Genomic DNA, 18,621 nt, shown 5'->3' with positions numbered 1-18,621 from the left:
GTTGTACTAGTCAATGCCGCCTTGCTGGAACCAATATCCACGCAGACAAGTTTAGGGGAGGAAGGCAGTTATTTCAAGTTTCCATCACGGGCAGAAGACGCTGCTGCTCACTTCCATGCATCCAAGCAGAGAGAAACAACTGCGGCCAGCAAACACCAACAAGCGGCAACTCCCAGAGCTCAGACCACTCCCTGCACACTGTTAGGCTAGAATCCAGGTCTACCCCCAAACCCACCGTGGGGCCAGACTCCAGGATCTGCCCCCCAGTGACACCGCCTCCATCCAGAAAGCTGGAAACCTCAGTTGCAAGTTTAATTCTAATCAAACACCCAAGTCTATGACGCCATACATTTACACTGCTCCACTCAAACTGCCATAGCATCCATGTGTTGACATTTTAAAGCAGTCCCAGTCCAGCAATGAGAAGGAACATAGTTACATTGTGTTTCATTTCTCTAAAATTACCATAATAAAATGCTGTAACCAAAGTAGCTCAAGACAATAGAAAGTTTTCCCTGTTTTGAAGACTAGAAGCCTGATGTCAAGGGATTGACAGAGTTGGTGATTTCTGAGGGATATTGTGGGAAAGACATACTATGCCTACCTCCTAGCCTCTGGTGGAGGCCCCAAACCTCATTTTTATGGCAGCATTACTCAAACCTGCACATCTGTTGTCTTATTTGCTGCATATCTGTGTCTTCTGTCTCTTTCATACGTCGTCATTAGATGTCATGCACACACTAATCCACTGAATGGATTAATGAGATGAAAGAATGTTTTAGGGCTGGAGAGATGGCTTAGTGGTTCAATGCTTGCCTGTGAAGCCTAAGCACCCCGGTTTGAAGCTTGATTCTCCAGGCCCACGTTAGCCACATGCACAAGGGGGCGCACACGTCTGGAGTTCATTTGTCGTGGCTGGATGCCCTGGTGCGCCCATTCTCTCTCTCTCTCTCTCTCTGTCCATCGTTTTCAAATAAATAAATAAAAACAAACAAAGATTTATTTTAAAAAGAATGTGTTAATTTCTCATATAAATTAATTTTACAAAGGTGTCATTTTCAAGTAATTCACATTTTGTTGTTCCATGTGCACCTGAAATTAGGGAGACACTGTTCACATCATTGCACATCATATTTTGAAGACAGACTATGTGGCTCACTTGTTCCATAGCATCCAACATATGCTAGATACCTTGTAAATGTGCTGGAATTGAAGACTGCTTTAAAAAAAAAATACTGGATGTTTTTAACTTCATTCTGCAACCCAAGACATTTACTGGAATTTTCAATTTTAATATATATATCCTGTCTCTTTACTACTAGTGTAGGCAAAAGAGAATTAACGTAGGGGTCCATAGATCCGGAATATATGAGCACGTTAGATTCAATAGTACAGCTCTCTTTGCTGGTCACTAAATCAAGAGTCTTAAAATCTCAAAGTATAAACAGTGATTGTTGATGTCAAGGTTCCTCCTTCACAGAGCACCTTTGAATTGTTTTATTTGATCCCCTAATAACCCATGAGGCTGTTTGTATCACCATCATCATCATTATAACCACCACCATCACTGCTGCAGAGGTGATGGGGAAATCTGAGGTTTATAGAAACTAAAGGGCCTATTTGTGGTGAGCGTGTGAGTCCAGACTGTTCATTGCATTGCACAGTGATGCAACTTGAACGAGACGGAGAACAATAGAGCAGGGAGGAGCATAGAAGGAGAGCCAGGGACACAGAGTATCAGGCACAAGTGGACCCAGACCTCTCCCACACCAGTCCTAATTTTGCATGTAGGCTGTATGTCCGGTTAGGCTGCCCTCGTAATGGCAAGCTAACCTCAGCAGAGCTGTAATTATGTCTGACTCAGCTGAGCTAACCCAGCCCCCAGTTCCCAACCCACAAAAACTATTTAGAGTACCTTTGCTTGCTTGCATATGTGTGTTCCTATGTATATGACCACGAATGTGTACATGGGTACATCTATATGTGCATGCACATGGAGGCCGGAGGTCAGCATCTTCAATCACTCTCCGTCTCCTTTTTTGAAAGAGTCTTTCATTGAATTAGATCTCACCAGTTCGGCCAAACTAGCTAGCGAGCAAGTCCCTTCTATCCCTGCCTTTCCAGCACTGGCGTTATAGGCATACACTGGCCAGCATTTTAGATATGTGCTGGGGATCCAAACTCAGGTCCTCCTGTTTTCACAGGAGAAGCATCTCCCCAGCCGTAAATGTTTGGAATCTCAAGCACTTTTGGTTGGGAGAGATTTGTTAGTCAGCAGGAGATAACCAAAGCATGCTCCAAGCCCACACTGTTCTATGGCACCTCTCTCGACAGCCACCTAGTCTGTCCAGGGGCCTCAAGCCCAGGTTTAGGGAGACTGCCATGTCTTTAACATGGAGGCCTTTTAGAACATTATTTCTAGGCTTCAACCACTGACTTGAGAGACTTACTTGATAAGTCTTAAATGGACTGTAAGCCGCCTGTACTTAACTGAATGGTTGTGAAAATGAAATCTCTTCCAGATTTTTGAGGAATTCATTTAGTTGAGAACCTCTGCTATTTACTTTGACTAGAAAATGCCACAAGCCTCTTTATCCTGAGAGGTCTGTGTTCCTTCTCTGAGCCCTGGTTGAGAAGAGTCCAACTCACCTCTCAGAATGACTAGCTCACTTTGAAAAAATGCATTGAGATGTGGGGCATGTGGCACATCCCAGCCTCTAGAGGCTATGACGTAAAGGTGGCAATTTCATGGCTGGTCTGGGGTACAATCATGAGACTCCATGGAAAAAAAAAAAAAAAAAAGAAATTAAAAGAAAAGAAATGCAAGTTGTGCCCACCCCTGAAATTTGTGTACTTGTCTGAGTGTTATATTTTGGAAAGTTTACTTAAGAATTATTGGTAGCTGGGTATGATGGTGCACACCTTTAATCCCAGCACTTGGGAGGCAGAGGTAGTAGGATCAGTGTGAGGTCAAGACCAGCCTGAGACTACACAGTGGATCCCACGTCTAGAGTGAGACCCTACCTCAAAAACCTAAAAGAGGGATGGAGAGATGTCTTGGTGGTTAAGCACTTGCCTGTGAAGCCTAAGGACCCAGATTCAAGGCTCGATTCCCCAGGACCCACGTTAGCCAGATGCACAAAGGGGGCGCACGCATCTGGAGTTTCTTTGCAGTGACTGGAAGCCCTGGCACGCCCATTCTCATTCTCTCTCTCTCTCTCTCTCTCTCTGTCACTCTCAAATAAATAAATAAAAATGTATTTAAAAAACTTTAATAAAAAAAAGAAAGAAAGAAAATGATTATTCCTATGGTAAATGCTGACAAGTCCTAGAGGAAATGGGCCTTCACATCATAAGACTACGATTGCTTACAAGTCTGCCTTCTGCTAGGGGCATGCTGCCAAGCCAGTAAACAAAATGTTCTTGCTTTCTCTTTTCTTGTGGCATCATTGTATAGGTGTGTTTTATGTGTATGTGTGTGTGAGAGAGAGACAGAGACAGATACACCTAGGGAGTGGCTGCTTTCCAAGCTGTCATTCATTTCAAAAGAAAATATTGTAAATGAAATATTTTCATATTTTCAGTTATGAAAAAAACAGGTATTTTTGACACCAGATGCTGTTAGAAGAAGTTAATAATTCTAATCTGTCTTCTGAGAAGTAGAGTTCACTCTGCCACTGAATTTCTTCAGGATGAAGACAGATGTGACCTCCAGAACCCCAATCTGATCATAGAAAACCTTTAGTGTATTACGGAGGGGGTTTCTTTTCAGATTCCTCACAGCGTATTCTAATTACTGCTAAGCCCATTCCAAGGGCATCCCACTTTTCAAATCACTCTTTCCTACAGTTTAAGCTTATGAGTTGAAAGGTTATATCTCATAGGTCTGTTTCAAAAGTTAATGGTACCAGATTGTCTTGGGATATCTAAGTTTCAGATGATTTACAGAATTTTTGCCGTGCACCTCTAGGGTTCAGTAAGATGCCAGTGGGTGCATTTTGGATGATGAATATCTCATTTCAAATTGCCACAGATGATGTTGGTTAACCCCTCTTGATTGCTGGTTCATTTAAAACAGAGGCAATACAATGCAATTTCTCAATGTGTAAGCTAATATGGGTGTGAATCTCAGCATTTCCAACTGTGTAACGCTAATTTCTTTCTCTCCTCTTATTTAGTTGTTAACTTCATTTTTTAAAAATTCTGTTAAATATGATTAATTATATCAGTCATGCGATCACTAGGAACATGGTATTATTATATAACAGGGTATAAAACTTTGGCTAGTGGGGGTGTGAAGAGGGCTCAGTGGGTAAAGTGCTTATCTCACAAGCACAAGGATACAAGTTTGATCCCCACAAACTAAATATAAGCTCTGGACATGTTGATGAGTACCAGTAACCCTGGTGCTAAGGAGGTGTAAGCATGAGAATCCCCAGTGCTCTTTGGCTTGCCAGCATAGCCTAATTGGCAAGCCTCAGACCTACGAGTTAATCTGTCTCAAAACATAAAAAATGAATGTCGTTCCTGAGGATGACCTCCAAGATTGTCCTCTGGCTTCCACATGCATGCTCGTGCCCATGCACCTGCCTACGCAGCAACAAGCATGCACTCATAAACATTCATTATAGAAAAAAAAATATTGCCTAGCTATGGTGGTTTGAATCAGATGTCCCCCATAAACTCATGTATTCTGAATACTTGGTTCCCAGATAGTGGCAATTTGGGAAATGGAGCTGTGCTGGAGGTGTGTTTCTGGAGGTGAGCTTATGGGTGTCATAGCCAGCTTCCCCTTGCAAAACCTTGGCTCATTCTCCTGATGATGTTTTCTACCTACTATGACAGAGGTGATAGCCAGCCTCTATGCATGCCATGCTTTCCCCTGCCATCATGGAGTGACCTCTTGATAGTGCAAGCCAAAATAAATTATTTCCTCCATCAGCTACTTTTGGTAGGGGGTTTTGTCCCAGCAATAAGAAGGTAACTATAACATAAAATTTATGCCAGAGGAGTGAAACCTGATGCATGGCTTTTGGTCTTTAGCAACTAATTTGTGGGAGGAATTTAGAAGGATTTGAAGGCTTGCACTAAACGATGCTTTGCAATGGTCTAAACAGAGCTTGATAGACCTCAATGCAGAAATAACTGTGGACTGTGATGCTTGGCTTATAAAGGGGAGAGAACTTTGTTCAGACTGTGATAGAGGCAATTTGTGTAAGAAGCTAACTGTATTCTGCTTGTGTCCTGAGAATGTGAGCAGGGTTGAAGAAATGGACTGGTGTGACCAGATAGATAAGGCACAGGATGAAATGAAAGTTGGGCAGGAGATAACAGCCCACTGTAAGTGCAGTTGTTTGAGTTATTATTGCCATTGAGATTGGGACAACTGATCTGCATTGGGATGGCAGGAAGAATAATGATGCTTTTGGAAATAGGGGGCTTACATACTAAAATTTTCCTGCTCTTAAGTTGGCTTTATTCCTCCCTGAAATAACAATTTTCTTGGTGAAGCCCACTTTGGACTGGTTTTGTAAGTATAACAAAGGCAGGGATGAAAAGACCATTGGATGCAATGTGATTTGTTTTTTTTGGAAATGGCCATAAGGCAATGTGGAGTCACTGTATGGAGCCCTGATGGGGCCATGAGGATGAACCATGGATTGCAGTGGAGACCCTAGGATTTTGGAGGTACCAGGGCTGAGAGGTGGCTGTCAAGGAGAGCTACTGGCTAAGGATGGAGTTTTCCCCAGGTTTGGGGTAACCAAAGTAGAAAGATGGAATTGGAAACCCAGAGATCTCATCACTGTTTATAGATGTTGAACGTGGAGCTATGAGATTTGATATTTGACCTATTTGTTTTTTATCTTGCATTAGTTCAGACTTACTGTGCCCAATCCCATATATTGCAGTGTAAATGTTTCCATTGTGCCATTACGTGTCTTTAGTTTTACATGCTCATGGTTAAGAAACCTTGAACTATGGGCTGTTTTAATAGGACTAGGAATGATAAAAAAACTTGTAGGGATTTTTAAAATTGGAATTAATGTTTTGTACATAAAGATGATCCTGAGTTCATGGGGGCCAAGAGCAGAATGTGGTAGTTAGAATCAGATGACCTATAAATTCATGTGGTGGTTTGATTCAGGTGCTCCCCATAAACATAGGTGTTCTCACTGCTAGGTTCCCAGATGATGGAGATTTGGGAACTAATGTCTCATGAAGGTAGTGTATTATTGGGGACGGGCTTATGGATATTGTATTCAGTGTCCCCTTACCAGTGTTGGCACACTCTCTTGTTGCTATTGTCCAACTTATGTTGGCCTGGGGTAATGTCTACTTATGCTCATGCCATCATTTCCCCCTGCCATCGCGGAGCTTCCCATTGAGTCTATAAGCCAAAATAAACCTTTTTTCCCACAAGGTGTTCTTGGTCATGTGATTTCTAGCAGAAATACAAGCCTGACTACAACACTAATGTTGGTACCAAGGAGTGGTGTCTTTTGCTGCTAGACACCTGACTGTGTGGTTTTGGTCTTTTGAAGCTGATTTTCAAGAGGAAAATGGAAAGATTTGAAACCTTGGCCTAAGAGATTGCCTTGCAGTGCTGTAAGTACAGCTTGATGGACTATTCTGGTCAGAGTTGAAAGACCTGAATGCAGTAAGACCTATGGACTGTGAGGTTTGGCTTATGAAGGTAAGAAAGATCTTTGTGTGGACTAGGCTAGTAGCAGTTTGTGTGAGAGGCTTGCTGTAATGCCTGTGTCCCAAGAATTTGTGCATGGTTGCATTGTGTAGAAATGGACTGGTGTGAGAAAAGGAATATGGCACTGAAATGAAATCTTTGGGCTGAAACATCTGCCCATTCAGCTACAATTATATGAGAACCTTTGAGATTGGGCCAACTGACTTGCATTGGGACAACAGAAAGAATGTAGACTCTTTTGAAGGGGCCTGAATGCTCAAGGAGTGTCCTGTTCTTCAAAGCCTGCTTTATCCCACCCCCCCAGATTAACAAATCGGCACTCTACCTAGTATTGTGGAGTATAAGAAATGCAGGAAAGAGAGGGTCATTGAGTTTGCAACATGGTCTCATGTTTTGGAAATGGTCATGGGGAATATGTGAAACATACTGGTTGGTTGCCTGCAATGGGCAGTATGAAGCAGGATTGCCTGCAAGGAGACCTGAAGGAGCCATGAGGATGAACCATGGATTGCAGCGGAGACCCACTGGAGATGCTGGGACCAAACATGGCTGCTAAGGAAAGCTGTTGGCCCTGATGAAGTTTTCCAGGACTGTGAGTAGCTTAGCTGGAGGGGTGGAATTGGAACTCCAGAGACTTGTTGCTGGTTGGAATTGTCGAACTTGGAAATTTGTCACTGGTTAGAGTTCTTGGACTTGGAGCTACACAGTTTGATGTTTGCCCTGGTTGTTTTAAGTCTTGTCTTGTTTGAATATTTCTTTGCTATGTACAGTGCCATCTTTTGAAGTCTGAGTGTTTATTCTGGCCATTGTGGGTCTTGGGGGAATTTTTTGGTATTATAGCTCAGTTAAAAGACCCTGGACTGTCAGGGTGTTTGAAAATAATTGGAATTGATAAAAATTATGGGGACTTTTAAAGTTGGGTGAATGCATTATATTTTATATCATGCATGGTTGTCAGTTTATGGGGGCTAGGGGCAGAATGTGGTGGTTTGGTTCAGGTGTCCCCCATAAATGTAGGTGTTCTCAATGCTAGGTTCCCTGCTTATGGAGATTTGGGAGTGCATATCTGACGACAGCAGTACCCTTCTGAGGGCAGTGTTATGGGTATTGTATTCAGTATCCCCTTACCAGCGTTTGGTCCACTCTTCTGTTGCTGTAGTCCACCTTATGTTGGCCAGGGGTTGATATCCACCTTCTGCTCATGCCATCATTTTTCCCTTCCATCATGGAGCTTCCCCTCCAGTCTGTAAGCCAAAATAAACCTGTTTTCCCACAAGCTGCTCTTGGTCGGGTGATTTCTGCCAGCAATGTGAACCTGACTGCAACAACTCACGTGTTCTGAATTCTTGCTCCAAAGTGGAGGTAATTAATGAGGTGGAGTCTTAGTGGAATAGGTGTGTTTCTGGGCACAGACTTAAGGGTGTTATAGCCAGTTCTTTCTTCCCAAAATTTGGCTCATTTTCCTGATGCTGTTGTCCACCTGCTGTGGCCAGGAGGTAATGTCCACTCTCCTGCCATGCTTTCAACTGCCATCGTGGAGCTTCCCCTCAAGCTTGTAAGGCAAAATAAATCCTTCTATTAGCTATTTTCTTAAATTAATTAATCTACTTTATTTTATTTATTTATTTGAGAGCTACAGAGAGAGAAAGAGGCAGAGAGAGAGAGAGAGAGAAAGAGAGAGAGAGAAAGAGAGAGAATGAGTGCACTAGGGCATCCAGCCACTGCAAACGAACTCCAGACGCGTGCGCCCCCTTGTGCATCTGGCTAACGTGGGACCTGGGGAACCGAGCCTCGAACCAGGGTCCTTAGGCTTCACAGGCAAGTGCTTAACAGCTAAGCCATCTCTCCAGCCCATCTATTAGCAATTTTTGGTTGGGTGTTTTGTCCTAGCAACAAGAAGGAAACCACAATACTGGCCTATAATAAATTCTCAGTGGATGGTTTTTTAATAGTTAAAGAGTGAAAGGACTAAATGTAGAATTTTATTTCATTTTGAATTCCCCAATCTTTATATCTTTCTAATACCAACATGAATAAGGACTTTATATTTATGTATACATATACTTGGATGAATTTCTTACAATAAAAGCCTATGTTTAGATAATGAAAACAGATGAAGATTTGGGATTGTGGTGAGAAGGGGCACATGCTTCTGCAATAAAGTAGTTAAAGAGAAATTTGGGGGTGATGAAATAGTTGTACATGAGGCGTGTAGTGGTGTTCTTACAAAACCTACCCATGACGCATGGTTGCTTAGAAAGGTGCACTCACATTGTATCAATGGTGATTTCCTATTTTGAAGTCAAGTAAAATGAATGTCCACCAAGAAAAAGTGAGCGGCGTGTGCCAGGTTTGTCTATACTACTTGCGTGACTGTTAATCTACATCTGCTTCACAATAAATTGAAAACCAAAAGTACCTAAAACTTGTCCCTGTTAACAACAATGATAGCACGGGACGACTTTCAGCCACCTCATGCCTTCACTACATGAATCTGGTGGTTAACTGGTACTTAAATGTGCCACAAACTAGACTCCCCAAAAATACAAAGTTTGATTAACCTGGCGTGGTAAATGATGCCTATAATCCCAGCCCTCTAACTTGGGAGGAGGTGGCACGGGGATTAAGCATTCAAGGCTGTCTCTGGCTTGGGTACATGGAATTTGAGACCAGCCTGAATAATATCACAAGACCTCATCTCCAGGAAAAAGAGAAAAAGGAAACAATATTTGGTCATGTTTATTACAAAAATTCCTCCACAGATCCACACTAACTAAGCAACCAGATTAAGAATGCAGGTAGTCAGGGGCTGAAGGGATGGCTTAGCAGTTAAGGCATTTGCTTGCAAAGCCAAAGAATCCGGTTCAACTCTCCAGGACCCACGTAAGCCAGATGCACAAGGGGGCACATGCATCTGGAGTTCGTTTGCAGTGGTTGGAGGCCCTGGTATGCCCATTCTCTCTCTCCTTCTCTCTCTCTCTCTCTCTCATGAATAAATAAAAATATGTTTTAAAAATGCAGGTAGTCATTTCAGTGTACTTCCTGTCAGCAGGAGAAATGGTGTAGGTCTATGAATAATTCCTCTGCAGACTGAGTTAGTATAGTTCACAGGTTGGGAGTCTTGATAGGAGACTGCTGATAGACCAATGAGCTGCATAACAGGAAAGGCAGGAATCTTTAACATAGGGCCCTTGTTGGTTACAGTTGTACTATGTTCCAAGTATATAGACTAGAGGCTGGGCAGCTGATAAATATTTGTGAGTGAATGAATGAATGAAAGAAAGAATGGAAGAATGAAAGAAAAGCCCATGGAACCATTAGTGGAAGGGATTACAAAATAACAAAGCCTCAGCATCCACAATGTTGGTAAAGCAGGACCTGCCCGTTCACATTCTGTTCTTCTCTCTTTGTTTTGCTAGGCAGTTTGAAATCCACTCGCCGGATGCTAAGCACACCGTGGTCCTCAGGACCAAGGACTCAGCCACTGCCCAGGCCTGGTTCAGTGCCATCCATTCCAACGTCAGCGACCTACTGACCCGGGTCATCACTGAGGTCAGAGAGCAGCTGGGGAAAACAGGCATTGCTGGCAGCCGTGAGATCAGGCATCTTGGCTGGCTTGCAGAGAAGGTAAGAGAAATGTCTCCCTTGTCATATCCCCCTGGTCCTTGCAAGTCCTGACGTTATCTCCTCCCATAGGCTGGTTCCCTCCTTCACAGTTTGCGTGGCTTTCTCATCCAATCCAACAGGCTGCACACCTCTGTGGCACATGGAGAATTTGTCTTAATCAACATTGATTCTCTAGCATATAGCCAAATATGTGGCAAATTGTATGTGGTCACTGATCATTGAATGGGTCAGTGAGCAAGTTAATGATGAGTTTGATTTCCATGGCTACATGTGAAAGACAGGGAAAGTAATTCAGACTCCTAAATAGAGCTGTAGTAAGGAAGGAAATTGAAAATTGAAATAATTGCTTCAAGGGAATTGGTGTGGAGCCTGCTCACTAATTGCATACATCCCTCAGGGATTATAGAATCATCCATTCACAAATAATAGCAATGATAGCAGCAAGAATTTCTTGAAAAACTACTAGGTGCGTATTCTACCATATACCATCTTTTATTTGTAACCTTAAACCATCAGGCTTTAAGTGTCTTTGTCAGTGAACACTCACTTTGTGTGAGACCCAGTGCTAGACAGGAATTGGGAAGGTTGTATTTAAAATAAAGACACAAGGGCTGGAGAGATTACCCAGTGGTTAAGGCACTTGACTGCCCAGCCTACCAACCTAGGTTTGATTCACCAGTACCCACATAAAGCTAGATGTGCAAAGTGGCATATGTTTCTGGAGTGTGCTTTCAGTAGCTGGTGGCCCTGGTGAGTACCATTCTCTCTCTCTCTCTCTCTCACTCCTTGCAAATAAATAATCAATAAATAAAATGTTTAAAATGGCTGGGCATGGTGGCATACACCTTGAATCCCAGCACTCTGGAGGCAGAGATAGGAGGATTGCCAAGAGTTTGAGGCCACCTTGAGACTACAGAGCCTGGACCACAGTGAGACCTTCCTAAAAAAAAAATATATATATATATATTTAAAATGAAGAAATGAAGATACACCCTGCGTCTCAGGAAGAACAGCTGCTATGGAAAAGACTATGTGGTGTTAACAATGTCATTCTGATTTCTTCTCCCAAGCTATGTGATATGTTGGGGGTAGTACGACTCTCCTCTTGATTTCTTAGTTACCCTCTCTCGATTTCAGAGGACTGGGCCTTTGCCAGTGTCCTGCTACCTGATTGCTGCCCCTTACACTAGACCTGGAGTGCTAAAGAACACTGAGCTTTTTGAGACAGTTTGGCCTCATGGTGACCCCGATTCTAATAGGCAGCAAATAGGAAGAGTGATTGTCTCAATAACAGCTTTTCTGCCAGCGAACCCTGTCATACGAGAAGACCCAATCAAATGACAGTGGAAAGTTATCCTTGAGCTCAGCATTCAGCTGTTTTCCACCCTTGTTCTTTGTTTTGACTCCATCTGTACAGGGGGGCCAAGCCACAAAGTTCAAGGTAGGGGGGTGTGTTTGCTTGGCTATGTTCCATCTGTCGTTGATGTCAGGGGACTGAAGGAGCAGTGCCGGAGCGGAAGCATCAAGAACTTGATTCACACAATCCATAGAAGCCTTTCTTGCGTTGACAAACTGGAAAGGTGATGAGAAGGGGGTGGGATATGGGCCTATAGCCGGCTAATAAGATCTATAGAATAGTTATATGCAGAGATCATAGCGGTCACTATACAAATCTACACACTTTGCGAGGTACTGTTCTTAATGAAAACGACATAGTGCGCATGGATGATTGATAGAACTTTAAGGGCTGGGGTGATGGCTCAGTGGGTAATACGCTTTCTAGGCTAGCATGAGGACCTGAGTTCACATCCCCAGCATGGCAGCATACATCTGTAACCCCTGAGCTGGGGAGGTGCAGACAGCTGGATCCCCATGGCTTGCTGGCTAGCTAGTGTAGCCAAGTCCATGAGTTCTGGGGATTCAGCAACAAACTGCCTCAAAAAAATAAATAAATAAATAAATAAACCAAGGTGGAGATTGAGGAAGACTTCTGGGGTTAAGCTCTGGCATTCACCCTCAACACATACACACACACGACACACATACTCACACGCATGCACATCATACGCATGTGGAAGCAAAACAAAGCAAATCACAATTGATTTATGCTCTCAAAATCCGTATTTTTTATGAGGAGGAGACATGTTAGTGAGGAATTCTGCAGTTCCAAGTGACACAAAGCTCAATTTATTAGCTTATCTCGAGCTAAAGATGTACGATCTCTGATAACTGCTACATCCCAGCAAAAGCTTTGGTCATGCTGGGGTCTTTGCCTGATATTAGGCACTCCCCTCCAGTTTTTAGTCCCACTATCCACTTGGCCTGACAGTTTCAGGTTTATTTTTCCTCACTCTTGCCCATCTCAGTGAATAGAAGCCTTTTCCCCTATTTCTTCCAACACAGTCATGAGATTAAGTCTCATGCAGTTGGCTTGGGTCATATTGTGAGCCCCCGTTATGCTGAGATCAGCCCGAACCACTCCATGCCCACTGAGAACCAAACAGGGGTGGTTCTTTTTCAGGGGTGGGGGTTCTTAGTATGTGTACCAGATTGACCTCGAACTTGTGTTTCACCCGTCTCGGCCTCCCAAGTGACATCCATCAGGTCTGTGCCATCACCAGAGTGGTGTTTGTTTGAAAACTTAGGGTGCCATGCTAGGAAGAAGAGAGCATGGGATGGAGGCTGCAACAACAGCTCAGCAGTTGAAGGCCCTTGCTTACAAAGCCCGTGGCCTAGCCACCCATGTAAAGTTCCCTAGACACCAATGTAAAGCCAGGTGGGTATTCACTGGCAGTGGCAAGAATGTGCCTATGCACAGACATACACATGAAAATAAACTTTAAAAATTTTCAATAAAAGAAAACATTGCCAGGGCTGGGGAGATGGCTCAACACCTAAGACCACTTGCTTTGCAAGCATAAGGGTTTGAGAAGGTCCGATTTGCTCTGAGTTCGATTCCCTGGCGTCCACATAAACAGCTGGGCCTGTTACCTCAGTTCTGTGGAGAATGGACACCAGGGAATCCTTGGGACTTGTTCATCCAGTCTGACCAAAAATGGCCACTCAGGGTTCAATGAAAGACTCTGTCCTAAGGCAGCAACATGGAAGGATGATGACAGAGGAGAAGACCGACGTTTTCCTCTGCGCTCCATCCTGGGCACACACCACACATGCACAGACAGACACCACACACAAATACATACACCACACACATTATACACACACGTGCAACAAAATAAAAGCACCAGTTGTATAGGCTAAAGTTCCGTTGCATGATTCTTAATGATGTTGGCTATATTTCCAAAGTTTCCATCTTTCTCACTTAAAAACTGTATTTTGCCTTATCTTGTATTATTAGTAGGCCCACTATTAGGTGTTCCTATGGAGCAGTTATAAAAGAATGTAAACTTGGGAATGCCATTATTCTTATGGCATAATTTCAAATAATCAGTACAGTTGCTTCCTTGAATGTATACTTTGGTTTATTTATAAATGCAATAATAACTTGTCATGGACATTTATTCTAAGAAAGATTGTCCTTTGTTGTTTTTATCTCTGAGTTTCTCAGAAAAAAATAATAATAAATTACCATAGATCAAGTCCAAGGGAACAGACCCAAAACTGGCATTTTTGTGAACAGATGTTTAATACTGAATTCTCATGCAGAAACATATGAATGGTCTTCAGTCAGACGTCACAATAAATGGCAAACCTTTAATGCTTCTCTCATCACAAATATCAGAGAATTCGCTTGCCATTTGGAAAGCTATAAAATGGGATCCTATATATACCCTGCTATAATTTACCTTAGATTGATGTCCTTTGTTTTTCTCTGTACTGTTAAGCTTTCATTTTGTGGATGAGTACCAGTGGCTCTGTGACAAGACTGTACAGATCGCATTTACATGTTTTACAAGTGGGGTTTACAGGAACTAACATAATATAAAATGGTATCACATTCCTTTCTAAAATCCTGTTCAATGCAAATCCCAAGACCTCCTTGACTGTGCACAGGATGGAAAACTGAATATTAACTTGATTCTTCTCAGTGAGAGTCCAGGGAGTAGAAGGCTGGCTGTTGAAAACTGAGGAGGTCTCCAATGACTAGAGACTACTTCCTCCCTGGACTCCCAAAGAGGAAGAGAAGGAGAAAAGAATGAGGTGTGCATTAGCACAACTTGGGAGGACAGAGGGTGAGCTAGGGGCACCTCAATGATAGTCAGTGTGTGCCAGTGAAAGCTGCACGTGCATGGGAAGTTCACATGTTGACATCATGTCTTCCTAGGTCACTCTCTACCTCATTTACGGAGAAAGGGTCTCAGTAACTCAAGGAAACCAGAACTCATTGGTTCAGCTTATCTATTGCAGCCAATTTGTGCCAGGAATCCACCTGTTTCTGCCTGTGGAGCACAGGGATTACGGCACATACTGTCCCGTTCAGCATTTACTGGGGTACTGCAAATATAAACTCAGGACCTTACACTCGCAAAGTAATCATTTTTCCAATTGAGCCATTCCCTAGCAACTCTTTTATTTAGCCTTTAAAAAGAATCGCCTGCATCACAACTGTGGAAATCCCTTTTCTTCTCTTCTAAGCTGCAGTAGCCTTTCTCTGCACTCCACATTATCAAGGTCAGTGCAAACCTTGAATGGGGCCATTTTCTTATTTTTCTTAATGTCTTTGTCCTCTGAGTCCTGTGAGCCACAATAAAGTTAGCCCTGCACTGGTTTTCTCTATCAACACTGACGCTCATGAACGCATCACCTGCATTTGTGTTAGAGCTATTTCTCATGATCATATTACCCTCAGATCTTTTGACTCTCCACCAGGTCCAGTCTGGTTCCACAGACCCATGAATCCTTATTCCTATGCATAATTCTGAAATGCATCGTGCTTATAGCATACTTTTTCAATCTTTTAAAAATGCTGTTCTCACCCATCTGTCTACATTGAAGTGTTTTCAATCATCCAATTCCATGTGAGAAAACACGCTAAGTTCAGACTCTCTTGTTGCATAGGAAAACAATGGTAAATGGTCGTAGCCGGCTTGTGGGTGGCTGTTATGCGCTCCTGGCACCAGGCATCACCTTGGCTTTCCTAAGGTATTTCCAGTTGCAAAGGATTCCTTGCTAGGTTAAAGATGCGAAAACTACAACACAGCAAGACGAAGAACCCAGGGGAGCTTTGAGACGCGTCTACCCGTCCCAGCTTTACTGATTCCTGTTTCAGATTCTTCAAATGGGAACATTTATATAGCTGTGCCTTCCCCTTGGTGTTATTGGGGCAGATGATACTGGTAATTCATATGTATGTGCCTAGTCTATTTCACTCAATGCGTCTTAATAATCCCAATCTCATGAGGTAAACCTGGGGAATCTGAGGAAGTGTCCTGGATTTGAGTTTCTCTCTCTAACACCAAAGTGCAGCACTTCTCAGTGCACGGAGCTCACAGAAGGGCTCGGGCAACATCTGGCCATTTGAGTAAGGCTTCCCAGAGCCCCCGTTCAGAGCAGTGTCCCATACCAAGTGCGGTTTCAGAGGTAACACATGTGTCAATAACTTAAGTTCTTTATTTGCAATTGTAAAAGTAATGGAAGAGTCGCCTCTCTCTCTCCCGTGAGCCCACATCATAGCCTAGCTAACTGTTGTCATTCCTCTCTGACACTAAGAGAAGAAAATCAAAGGGTACCCTGCCCTCCCTGTTCTTCCTTTCCACTCTTGGCAATGTCAATCGATTAGACCTCTGGTCAGTCCTTTAGTTTTCCACACAGTAATCTTTCTCCCTGATACGCTTTTCTTCTCTTCCTTATACCGTACAAATTCAAAGGACCATCGTACTATGGTGGTTTGATTCAGGTGTCCCCCAGAAATGTAGGTGTTCTGAATGTCTCATCCCCAGCTGAGGGCAACTGGGGAATTGGAACTTGGGTGAGGAGTGTTATTGGTGAAAGGCATCTTTCTCTTGCCAGTGTCTGGCACACTCTCCTGCCGCAGTTGTCCACCTAATGTTGGCCAGGAGGTGATGTCCAGCCTCTGCTCATGTCACCTTTTCCCCTGAAGTCTGGAAGTCAAAATAAACCCTTTCCTTCCAATTTACTTTGTGCCAGAAATGTGAAGCTAACTGCAACACTTACTAAGACTGGAATCTTCTTTGCTGGGACAGAGTAAAGGGAGACAATTTGTGTGTGTACACACACACACACAAACACACACACACACATTTTGCAAGGATTATAGTTGTCATGGTACCTTAAATATCAGTATCTTTTTTTAAAATTATTTATTTATTTATTTGAGAGCGACAGACACAGAGAGAAAGACAGAGGGAGAGAGAGAGAGAATGGGCGCGCCAGGGCTTCCAGCCTCTGCAAACGAACTCCAGACGCGTGCACCCCCTTGTGCATCTGGCTAATGTGGGACCTGGGGAACTGAGCCTCGAACTGGGGTCCTTAGGCTTCACAGGCAAGCGCTTAACCGCTAAGCCATCTCTCCAGCCCAAATATCAGTATCTTTTTGCTGTGCCAATCATGCTGTTGACACCTGAGTGAGCAAATCACTGTGTAGCCAGCAGATGTGCTTCCTAAGCAGTGATCAGTTACGTCCCTCCTTCCAAATTTTGTGTCATTGGCCGCCACACCTTAGTTGGTCTATCCACAAATACATATCATCTTTCATAGCAGTGTTTCCTCCTATCTCCCAGTGATAAATCTATATGAACTCTATCATAATATTGGGTTAGTAAAAAGAAGCTGTCCAGTAAAAATGACTCTATGTTAAAAAGACAATAAGTGATAATGAGGGCTGGAGAGATGGCTCAATGGTTAAGATGTTTGCCTGTAAAGTCTATGAGCCCATGTTCAACTCTCCAGGTCCCACATAAGCCAGGCACACATAGTAATGCACATGTCTGGAGTTCGATTGTAGTGGCTGGAGCCCTGATGCACTAATTCTCTCGTCTCTCTCTGTCTCTGTCTCTCAGTGTCACTCTCTCTCTCACATCAAAAAGGCCAGTCTGTTGGGCTTGCCACCCCACAAAATATTTAAAAGAAGTGATAATGGAAAGCAAAATGAACCAGAAAAGCAATAACTGTGGAAATAAATGTTTACAAAGTATTACTGGATACATAAACAAAACAGCTGGCCAAGGGCAGGTGTGATACCATTCAAGGGAGTCCTGGTAATGTGATGAAAGCAAACTGGAAACCCACAAACACTAACCAGAGGGTGAAAGGCCCTGGCGGAAGTGAAAATGAAGAGGATTTCACATAGACCTCAGAAGAGTGTTTCCCATCATTGAAAGTGCACGGCATTGGGCACTGTGGTGCACAACAGCAATCCCAGCTTTTGACTCAGGAGACAGCAGGAGGAGCAACGCAGGCCAGCCTGGGCAAAAGCAAGATTCTGACTCGGTACAGTGTAGATATGTGTGTGTGCAAAGCATGTAAATGTATGGAAGTGTATTTATAGTCGCCTGTGTATACATACATGTATGAAGAAAGTACAGAGGATACAATATTGCTAGCTGATGCAAACCTACGAAGGGAACTGCACTTTCCCAAGGTACAGAAAAGGTGCTTCTTCTGTCGCATGAGGCAAAGAACGCAAGCTGTGTTCAAAGCACTGTAGACAATTTTTTTTTTCTTTACAACGAAATAAAACATTTTAATTCGCAATCTTTCAAATGTTTACGTGATAGATTGCTAAATAAACATTAATGAATATATAGTAATATTTTCAATTTTAAATGTTTATATAAATAAGAAAAAGATAATTTTATAATGCTTTGATTTACAATTTGGAGGGCCATGGAAGAATCCTTATTTTCCCAACTGATCATTGAGATTACTTAGTATTGTTTAACTGTCATGGTCAGTTTGATCATACAGCACTAGTGGGCAAAGGCAGCATTGCCTGCCTCTCAGTCCCACTATTTCCTTGTATCTACCCCCTTCTCCTGTCCTCTCCTCTCTATTGCTCACTCACTTTTTAAAGAAAAACTAAGTTCTTATTTATTTAATTATCTGAATAACATTGCACTATAAGGTCTTTTTCCAAACAGTGTCAAATTTCTACATCTGGAAGAATACAGACGTCAAGAGAGCAGTTGTAACCATTTTATACTATATGCAATAAAATGGTACTTTAACAACACAAATTAATTTATACTTAGTTTTATGATTTTATTACAAAAGCTTTCTAATTCCTAATCATGTTTCCCATGTTTTTTGAGCTGGTATGCACATTTAACATCACTCAAAACATTTGTTCATCTGCCATGTGTAAATATTTT

At 42.7% G+C, this 18,621-nt stretch overlaps 1 protein-coding gene across 1 annotated transcript in view; it reads left to right on the top strand.

The window, feature by feature from the left end:
* The window catches only part of Sntb1 (syntrophin beta 1), a 294,480-nt gene that overhangs the window by 179,554 nt on the left and 96,305 nt on the right, over positions 1–18,621 (top strand). Inside the window, exon 3 of the mRNA XM_004661364.2 lies at positions 10,123–10,330. Coding sequence (XP_004661421.1) covers positions 10,123–10,330 — 208 coding nt within the window. The remainder of the gene's footprint in view (positions 1–10,122; positions 10,331–18,621) is intronic.

This window comes from Jaculus jaculus, chromosome 2 (assembly GCF_020740685.1).
Source record: "Jaculus jaculus isolate mJacJac1 chromosome 2, mJacJac1.mat.Y.cur, whole genome shotgun sequence".
Classification (NCBI taxonomy): Eukaryota; Metazoa; Chordata; class Mammalia; order Rodentia; family Dipodidae; genus Jaculus; species Jaculus jaculus.
This window is presented reverse-complemented; position numbering and strand designations above follow the sequence as displayed.